The 10513-nt window shown below is 36.2% G+C and overlaps 1 protein-coding gene across 1 annotated transcript in view; it reads left to right on the top strand.

Annotated features, from left to right (window-relative positions):
* Hnrnpll (heterogeneous nuclear ribonucleoprotein L like) overlaps positions 1-10513 on the top strand; it is a 32465-nt gene that overhangs the window by 10408 nt on the left and 11544 nt on the right. Inside the window, exons 3-7 of the mRNA XM_029531308.1 lie at positions 1309-1546; positions 2444-2529; positions 3677-3773; positions 3860-3932; positions 7923-7994. Of these exons, the coding sequence (XP_029387168.1) occupies positions 1309-1546; positions 2444-2529; positions 3677-3773; positions 3860-3932; positions 7923-7994 (566 nt within the window). The remainder of the gene's footprint in view (positions 1-1308; positions 1547-2443; positions 2530-3676; positions 3774-3859; positions 3933-7922; positions 7995-10513) is intronic.

Raw genomic sequence — 10513 nt, 5'->3', positions numbered from 1 at the left:
AAAAAAAAAAAAAAAAGGGAAATCTGCCTCCCGAGTGCTGGGATTAAAGGCTTGCCCCACCACACCCGGCTTCAGGGTTTATATTTTTTACATATAAAAGCTTCAAAACTTTATTGAGGAATTTATTTCTATAAGAAATAGTTCATACTTACGGTTGTACTTATAGTTGCTATAGTTTTAAATCCAAGCCCTGTTTCACTGTTTATTTTTAGTGATGTGGGTGGGGATAACCAGCCAGCCTCCAAGGTCAACACATGTACTTAACAGCATGCTCTGTGACAGGCTCCTCTTCTGAGGAGATAAAGATGGGTGTGGCAAGTTCTGAAGAAAACAGGAATTATGTGTTGAGATCCTGTAGTATCCCGGGCTGCTTGTGAGGCAGTCTTGTTAATAATTCTCGAGTTTTTATAAATGAAGAAGGCAGTGGTTTACTGCGTTATGAATTGTTTCGGTTTTACTAACACTGCATTGTTTGTCAGTTTCTAACAAGCTGTTGGTCCTGCTAACTCTTAAGCAGAGTGGTTTGTCTGCCTGGCTTGATGTATTTGTTTTTTGATACGATTAAACCATGTTGACTAGAGTTTTCTTTTTCTTCCTTCTTTTCTTTAGACAGGGTCTTACTGTAGCCCTGGTTGGTTGGGAACTCACTGTGTAGACCAGGCTGACCTTAAATCCACAGAGATATCTGGCTTTGGCCTCTTGAGTGCTGGGATCTCTCCGTTTATCATTCATTTTGTCTATTAAAATATATTACCCCCTCAAAGGAATACATTTTCAAAATTAGATACCTCGTCCTCCTGTTCGTAGTTAAAACATGATTATTGTATTCTTAAACGTGTTTTCATGGAGTATTTAAAGTATTTTGAGGTAAATTACTTTATGAACTTTGGTCAATTTGTGGTTGCTTCTAATTATCTGTTTTTAATAAAAATAATATACAGACAATTAATTCTTAGTTACTGTTGTGGGCGTTTTTGCTATTTCTTTTCTTTTTTGAGACTGTCTGGCTTTGAACTCGAAGGCCCCTTCTGCCTTCCCTTCGAAGTGCTGAGATTACAGCTGTGCTCCCATGCCCAGCTAGTTCCTGCTGCTTACCTATGGGTTTTGCTTGCTGGCTCTGGAGTTTTATTTTAGCTTCTGTGTCTTGATGTTTTCTAATTGCTTTGCAGGAGGGGTATTGGTGATTGGTAATGGGATTGGGCTTGATTGAGTAGGGTATGAGGTAAATAAGCTTTCATTGGAGGAGATTAAAATCTGCTTTTACTTTCCTGAGAATGATGTTGTATTTTGATATTTCTTCCTTTTCAGCTATGTGATGATGATGCCATTTAAACGACAGGCTCTGGTGGAGTTTGAAAATATAGATAGTGCCAAAGAATGTGTGACATTTGCTGCAGATGTGCCTGTGTACATTGCTGGCCAACAGGCTTTCTTCAACTATTCTACAAGTAAAAGAATCACTCGGCCAGGAAATACCGATGATCCATCAGGGGGCAACAAAGTCCTCTTGCTCTCTATTCAGAATCCTCTTTATCCAATTACGGTGGTATGTATGTCAGGAGAACAAACTACCTCTAGAACAACTTGCTTGTAGGTTTTTTTTTTTGTTTTTTTTGGTTTTTGTTTTTTATCTGCCAACTAGTTTTTGGTTTTGTTGTTGTTTTTCTTTGTTTTGAGACACATTTTCATTATGTACCCCTGGCTGGCCTGAAACTTGCTATGTAGACCAGTTTGGTCTGGAACTTAAAGAGATCTTCCTGCCTTTGCTTCCCAAGTGCTAGAATTTAAGATGTGCAGCAACATGCTTAGATAATTTTTTAATACTTATTTTTATTTCTTGTGTATGGGTGTTTTGCCTGCATGTATGTCGTGTGTGGTCCCCTTAGCCATAAGAGAGCAGCATAAATCCCCTGGGCCTGGAGCTACAGATAGTTGGCTGCTGTGTTGCTGGAAACCCAGCCAGGGTCTGAGCTGCCTCTGTCTAGCCCGGCGGTTCTGTCTTTCACAGGGTCGCATAGCAGGGATTTACACTGTGATTCTCAACAGTAGCAAAATTACAGAGATGAAGCAGCAATGAAATAATGTTATGGTTGGGAGTCAACACAGCATGAGGAACTGTATTAAAGGGGTTACAACATTAGGAAAGTTGAGAACCACTGCTCCTCTAGCCCCACTCTTTATCCTTTAAAAAATTGGTTAATAGCTGGGTATGGTGGGACATGCCTCTGATTCCAGCACTCAGGAGGCAGAGGTGGAAGATGGCTTATTTTGAGGCTATCCTCAAACTGGTCTGCATGGCCAGTTAGAACTATATAGTGAGATCTCTTTTGAAAAAGTTTAGAATGATGTCTTGTAAAGTTTTACTTTTTAGATAAAACAAAATGGAATATAATTTTAATGTTTCTAAATATAAAAATGAATAAATATACTTTTTTTTTTATAGGATGTTCTATATACTGTTTGCAACCCTGTTGGAAAAGTACAGCGTATTGTTATCTTCAAGAGAAATGGGATACAAGCGATGGTTGAATATCCTTTATTTGTAAATGTGTTACTGATGTATAGAAGTGTTTGTAATTCATGTTGATATCTTTTTTTTTCTTGAGCATTTTTAGGCAAGTGTTGTATTTTCATCTTAGAGAAGTCTTAAGTTTGTTTGTTTGTTTGTTTGTTTTGAAATAGAGTCTTGTGTAACGCTGACTAGCCATTAGTTCGGAGATGGGCCGTTTCTTAGTACTGAGATTAAAAGTGTGTACCACTGGGCTGGAGAGATGACTCAGTGGTTAAGAGCACTGAGTGCTCTTCCAGAGTTCAATTCCCAGCAACCACATGGTGGCTCACAACCATTTGTAGTGGGATCAAATGCCTTCTTCTGGTGTGTCTGAAGACAGCAACAGTGTATTCACATACATAAAATAAATCTTTGAATTAAAAAAAAAAAAAAAAGTCAACCTTGCCAGGCTCCACATCTTTTTTTTTTTTTTTTTTTTTTTAAGATTTATTTATTATATGTAAGTATACTGTAGCTGTCCTCAGACACTCCAGAAGAGGGTGTCAGATCTTGTTACGGATGGTTGTGAGCCACCGTGTGGTTGCTGGGATTTGAACTCTGGACCTTTGGAAGAGCAGTCGGGTGCTCTTACCCACTGAGCCATCTCACCAGCCCCCCCCCCTTTTTTTTTTTAAAGTGTATACCACTGCACCTTGCTTAAAAGATGAAACTCTAGTACTTATAGGGAATTTTACTATTTTGATAACTTTGTACCATAAAATTGTCCCCTAAAGTGTTGAGGGCTGAGCCCATGGGTCCCACATGCTCGTCCAAGGACTCTGACAGCAGTGTTCCTTCCTTGGCCCTGCTCTTTAAGAATAAAATAATTTTCTGTTTCATAGTTATTGCCCTTCACTAGGGGGATAGAACCTACTTCATTCTCTACTTTATAGACCTTCTAGTGATTTGGAAGGGTTAATGTGGGTATGTTGGTCATGTTATATTTTCTGTGTTATGCTCAATCTTTAAAATAAATCTTTATTAAATAAAGATTTACTTAGAAATTTTATTTGGGAAAACATTCCCAGAAACACAGTTAGTTTTGGTTATCTTTTTAGTTCATCGGGAATGAAGCACAGCTAAATTTAGGAATTCTTCAGCCACATTTCCTTAATAAAGCCTTATGTTTGAGTCAGTCCTTTGTGCCCAGAAGGCTAAAGCAGCACTCAATGGAGCTGATATATATGCCGGATGTTGCACACTAAAAATTGAATATGCAAGGGTAAGTATTTCTTTTTCAACACTCTACCAAAGGAATATTTATACTTGTCTATTCAATTTAAACTTACTTATCTTCACTTTCAACAGCCAACTCGTCTAAATGTTATTAGGAATGACAATGACAGTTGGGACTACACTAAACCTTATTTGGGAAGACGAGGTAGGTATTTTACAAATTTTAGAATGTACTGAGATCTGCTGAGAATCTTTACAAGCAGTTGCATTCTTTTTTTTTCTGAGATGAGCTAGTTAATTAAAATGAAAATCTTGTTGCTGAATGCTTTTGTTACAAAAGTCCGTGTGATGCTGGAAATTAACCTTGGACATTAGTGCCCCCTACTGGTACCTGCTGAGCTTATTTATATTTAGTTCAACAAGGAGCCCTCACATACAGGCACGCCCGCAGTTCAAGGACTTGCATTTCTCCAAGCAGCTCTCTCTCTTTGGAGGAGAGGAAACTGATTCAGAATATTCCTTACAAACTGCAAACTTGCACACTGCTTCTCTATGGAAAGGACTTTTCCCCCAAGCTGGACGAGGCATTAAGAAGGCTAGAGGACTCCGGCAGGCTGACTCTACACTTCATCATGCACAACACCGGCAGCAGCAAAGCCCTCTGAAAAACTCAGACTTGCAATTCACCTTGACTGCATACTACATGCATCATCAGCCCAAGTTTTTAAAGGACGACATTTAACAGTACTTCAGACTTGCATGGGATGAACACCATGATAGACTGTGCCCATTTATTCAAGTTGTATGTATACTGACTGGTTTCCCTTAAGGTTTCAGTTGTAGATTTTTTATTTATGAAAACTAGACTTTATGTAATGTTGTAAAGTTTACTGCCCATTGATGTAACCGTTTTCAGCTTAGATTTTAAATTGTTAATTGGTTTTTAACCAGGGGTCAGTTTATCTACAGACCTTGGGGATTGATAATGCTTAACCAATTCACACAGACATTAAAGATCTGTGGGTAGAAAGGTGTGCATTTGTCTGAGGATAAACAGGTCAGTGGTGTAGAGCACATGCTTAGTGTGCATACACCCCTGTGTTTGATCCTCAGCACAAAAAGTACACATTTGTGGCATGTAAGTTTACTTTGTTACTGTTTTTGTTTTTTCCTAATTATGAACATGAACAGAGGTTCTAACAAAATGAAAAGGTGCATTATATGTAAAAGATGTTTTTCTGTGTGGTTTGATTTTTGTAAGTGGTTGTTTATAAGTTGTCACATTTTGTAACAAAGGGTTTTTTTTACTTATGTTAATTTGTGTAACCAGAAAATTTGACATTTCAAATATAGGTGAAAATAACGTGTCCTTTTCAAGATAGAATATATCTAAACTTGATAAATCTGAATATTAAGAGCATTTCATTTGAAATGCATTTCTGCCAGTAGCCCATAAATGCTAAACTTCACAAGCATAGATTTCACTGATAAATTGTTAAGTAACTGGTAATTTTGAAATATACAAATTAAAATGTCAATCTTGTAAAAACAAGGGGGCTTCAGTATTGGCTACATTTCAACTACAATATTAACAGCGAACTACATATTAGAAAAACTCTAGGTGAATGTGTCTGTAAAGTTAGCTAGAAAATACCATCCAAAATATCTTGAGCAGTACTCCATGGTACATGTCCTCAAGTTAAAGGAAAGAGAGTAGAACTCAGTGTGGTCCTTTGAATGTTCAGACAGGTCCTTAGACTGACTTTTGCTCTCAGTTTCCAGGAATTAATTTATCTTATGCATGGAACTGTAAGTAGGTTTGTTTCATAAAATATATTTTTGTTAGACCCCCATTTTTGATACTTCTGGAAATTTGCTTGGTTTATGCTTAACGCAGTTGAATCCAATACTGGAAACCAAATCCTTAGGAACTCAAACAAAAGGACAAATGGCTGATGAGAAATCCCTCCCTTCTGACACTGACAGTTACTGAGCACTTTACGTTTTCAGTATAAACGTGCTTCGTCTGACTCCTATCTACCTGCCTGTCCACCCTTCCTTCCGTCCTTTTCTTTTTTAATTTCTTGGGCAGGGGGAGGGCTTTAAGACAGGATTTCTCTCTGTTGCCCTGACTGTCTTGGAACTCATTCTGTAGACCAGGGTAGCCTTAAACTGAGAGATCTGCAGGCCCTTGCCTTCAGAGTGCTGGATTAAAGGTGTGTGCCGTCCTACCCAGCAAAACATTTATACATTTAACATTTTGTGCTCTTAAAAGGTTTGAATTTTACACAAAGCCAACTTTTTTTTTTAATGGGATTCTAGTTAGATAATTTATTTAGAAATGTATAAGGTAGATATTTGAAGAATGAAACATAATTTTAAAAAGTAAAATAAATTTATATTTATGATTTTAGGGAAAATACTCTTATTTTTCTAACTCATTATTGACAGGTAGCTTTCTTGCTAGACTCGGAGCTTATAAACATAAATATAGTTTCTGTAGTGATTTAAGCTTTACTCAAATTAACAGTTTATTAAAATTATTTGTTTGCTTTGCCCAAAGACCTTTATGGAGAGCCAGATATGGTGGTGCATGCCTATAATCCCAGCACTTGGGAAGTAGAGGCAAAGAATCGGGAGTTTGAAGTCAACCTGAGCTATGTGAGACACTGTCTCAAAAACAAACAATAAGTAAAAGGAAGACAAGATCTCCATGTATCTTTACTATAAAAAAGCCTCATTCAAATACAATTTCAGTTTTTAAAACATGATTACATTTTATTTTATTATAGAGAATCCTTAGTCTGAACAGTTAAATTCATGAAAATCAGCAGACTGGATTAACTTAAGAGGATTGAGACAAATATTGGGAAATGCTGGAATCCATGTTTTTGTTTGTTTGTTTTGTTTTTAACCCTGGAGAAGCTAAGTGATTGAGGAGGAGAGGTCATGTTAAGTGATCAGAAGCATTTGGAAGAATGTTTAAGTACTAAGTATAAGGTTTTAAATACATTAGAATGTGAGTGGAAGATCAGTTCCTATTCTGTGGAAGAAATGATTTTCTTGAAATTTAGGTTATCTGTAAATGTAAAGAAAGATAGTGAATGCCTTATTGCTGGTATTGGTTAAGCAGTGGCCAAAAGGGATGGTTAAGAGTTTGTTGGTTTGTTTAATTGAATAACTAGATGACCCCCTTCAGTCCCTTTCAGTGGTGTGATAGCTTGGTTAAAAGTGGTAATTAAAAATAGACTTCTGACGTGAAAGTTAAAGCATTTCTCATCTTCCATAAACCTTGCTTTTTTAGGTGACTAAGGATATTTTGGGCACTATACTTCAATCAGCAAACTTCTAAAAGTATTATATGATGATTTGAAATTTGCTAACAGACACTAGAAGTCCTATTTTGGAAACCTGGAAGTAATTTTTTAAAATGATCTCTCAAATAAGATTTGAGGAAATTGGCATGCCATTAATAGCTAGAATAAAAATTTAGAGTATTGTAGTATTCTCATCCAATAATGTAGCCCCCTTGGTTAGGTTTATCTTGGCATTTAAACTCTGGAGGTTGCTCATACTTTTGCTTGATGTTATGGTCAATAGAAAATGACCTATTTATGATACAACATAAGCCAGTGATGTGCAAATTCTCAGCTCTCAAGTCAGTAGGTGTTTGTAAATATGTGTATGTACATATAAAATACTCTGTGTTTACTGATTGTGAAACCATGTAATACAGGTTGTTGTTGGCTTATGCTGAAACTTCTTGAAAGAAGCCCACTTTGAAAATGTGTTGCTGTTGAAGCTAATAGTATGATTCAGGTACTGTCTTTCAAAGTACTGCACTTACAAGCTTGTTTTAAAGACATGTATTGGTAAAAACTTCTGTACAGTGTCAAGCTCTAGCAGTGTGTACATTCACTTCCTGCAAAGCACCTAATCTTTTACATTTGAAAGTGTGATTGTATTTTGCATTTATCAAGAACATAATTTTCAGTGGAATTTGTTAGATAGAATTGTTTTCTTAAACCTTTGGTGTTTGTATTTAAATTGGATATGAATGGATGTTTAAAATTAACCAGGAGTCATATTTCTTTTATGAAGTATATGGATGTTTTGAATGGGTGTTTCCCATGTGAAAACTCTGTTAAGTACTTGGATCAAAATTGTTAAAACCATGTTTCTACTTTTGTGTCAGATAGAGGAAAGGGTCGCCAGAGACAAGCCATTTTGGGAGATCATCCTTCTTCGTTTAGACATGATGGCTATGGTAAGTTTGTCAAGGCAGAAGGAAGGTAGTAGAGATCAATCGCTAGTGTGTGCATTTCTGATGATTAGTGCTGTTTCTTGTCTGTGTCTTTTTTCCTTAGCTCCTAACCTGTTGTGGTTTAGTTCCAAGAAGTTGTCCAAAACCTTTGTTTTTCTTAGGATATTGATACATTAAATAATTTGTGAATAAGTTGAGAGCTATTGGTTGGGGGGATTGGACACTTTTGTTTGTTTGATTGATTGACTGATTGATTGATTGATTGATTTTTTTTTTTTTTTTTTTTTTTTTGATTTGTAAGGAACTCCGGTTTAGAGAACCAGGAAGGGGTATTACTGCTTAGTCAGTTTATTTTCATTTGGCGATTGGTTCTATTTATTATAGATGCTCAGTTTTACAGTTGTTTTGGCTTTGGTTAAATTTGTATTTAATTCCACTTTTGAAACATCCTCTTTTCTTTGCTAGGTTGGAATTTTGATATTATGAAAGTCAGAAGAATAATTTTCTTTGAGAGAAATCTAGGCTTCAGATTATTCTTGAAAACAGAAGTTGAAAGTTGTTACTAAGCATTGTGTTAATCAACTATTGTTGATACATTGTTTTAAAATATTGTTTAATTTTCAGGGATTAGTTGTTGACTTTACATAGTCTATGCTTCAAAGTGGAAAAACTTTTTTTTTTTAAGGTGGAAGAAAGTTGAAGCTGACATGTTTTATGAAGTGTTTAGATTTATCATACAGTCAGTGTCCTGTTTACAAATGATTTTCACATTTTATGACCATTTTTGGAGTTTTGGCTATATATATTTTGGCTATATTTCCTTCTTTTAATTAAATTATTTTTATGTGTATGAGTATTTAGCCTACATGTATCTCTGTGCACAATGTATATGCCTGGTGTATGAAGAGGTCAGAAGAGTGTATTGGACCTCCTGGAACTGGAGTTAGACAGTTGTAAGCCACCTGCATGTGGTGCTGGGAGTTAAACCCAGGTCTTCTAGAGGAGCAGCCAGTGTCTTCTTTAAATCTTGAAAAATGTATTTTGTATGTCTTGGATAAAGTTCCAATGTTTTTTAGTGATCTGTATGGTAGAGAAAGTTGAAACATTTTTCTTGGTAAAGCAGTAAGTGTTTGTACAGTCCTTTTTTAAAACATTTTTTTATTACATTTTTATTTTGTGTGGGCATGCCAGTGGATAGATAGATCAGAAGACTTAGTTCTCTTCCACCATGTTGTGCCCAAGAATTGAACTCAGGTTGTTAGGCTTAGAGGCAGGCAGGCACCTTTTACCCATAGAGTCTTTCTGGCCTGGTATGATTTTTTTTTTTTTTTGGTTTCTGTACCTTAGGAATATATGTATAGTTTTGTTTCTGCAGTAAAGAAGCACTGCGTAGAAGCCTGTTTTGCTATGTATGCTATGTATTACAGAAGGACCACATTATTTGTGGTGTTAAATGTGTTAATGGAAGTCACCTGAAGGCTAAAACCTGGTAAAACATTTGCTAAAGTAGCTGGAAAAATTCAAAAGGATAAGTGAGAAACAAGGAACTCTTCTGTAGTGGTATTGAAACTGTTTCCTTTAAATAGGGTTTTGAGGAATAGTATTCTGTTATCACATATTCTTTACAGAAAAGAATTAGGTAGACAAATAAATTAGATACTGTATTAGAACCTTTTTCCTTAAAAAAAAAAGCCTGTTGTGAAATTTGTTGATACTTGATTTTATTATTTATGAGTAAATTTTTAAATATAGCTTATGTAAAGAGAAGTGCGCAGTTTGGAGTGATAGGTGAATAGGGATCATGGAGATGGGAGCGTGTTGCCTCTGGGGAATAGATGTCTTGGGTTGTGTGGGTTCATCTGTTCTCAGCTACATCATTAAGATACTGAGCATGGGGAATTTGTCTGCTTCCTAAGAGAAGTAAGCACATGGGCTTAAGAGGTCAGAAACTGTATGGGCTGGAGAGATGCCTCAGCGGTTAAAAGCACTGACTGCTCTTTCAGAGGTCCTAAAAACCACATGGAGAGGTCCTAAAAACCACATGGTGGCTCTCAACCATCTGTAATGGGATCAGATGCACTCTTGTAGTGTGTGTCCAAGGATAGCTGCAGTGCACTCATATACATAAAAAAAATAAATAAATCTTTAAAAAAAGGGGGGGGTAAGATGAGGAAGTATGAAGAAGATAAGAGTGTGTCCTGAGAATACTGAGATTTTACAAATGTGCAGATCACAACTGTGTACCTTCAGAGCAGCCGTTAAGCTTTATTTGCATTTTGTGATCCCATCATGGATGTTTCTAGGTATTGCTCTAAAAGAGTCAGATGCATATTTTTAACTAGATTAAATTTATTCATTCCTCTATCATAGAATACATTTTATACTGTCACAGTTTTTTATTTTCTGTGTAAAGGACACGGTCTCACTATTATATATATCTCCAGCTGGTCTGCAACTTACAGTGTAAACCAGACTGGCTTTGAACCATATTGCAACAGTGAGCTTCAAGCACTTGCATGTTG

Source organism: Mus pahari, chromosome 18 (assembly GCF_900095145.1).
Source record: "Mus pahari chromosome 18, PAHARI_EIJ_v1.1, whole genome shotgun sequence".
In the NCBI taxonomy this organism is placed as follows: domain Eukaryota; kingdom Metazoa; phylum Chordata; class Mammalia; order Rodentia; family Muridae; genus Mus; species Mus pahari.
This window is presented reverse-complemented; position numbering and strand designations above follow the sequence as displayed.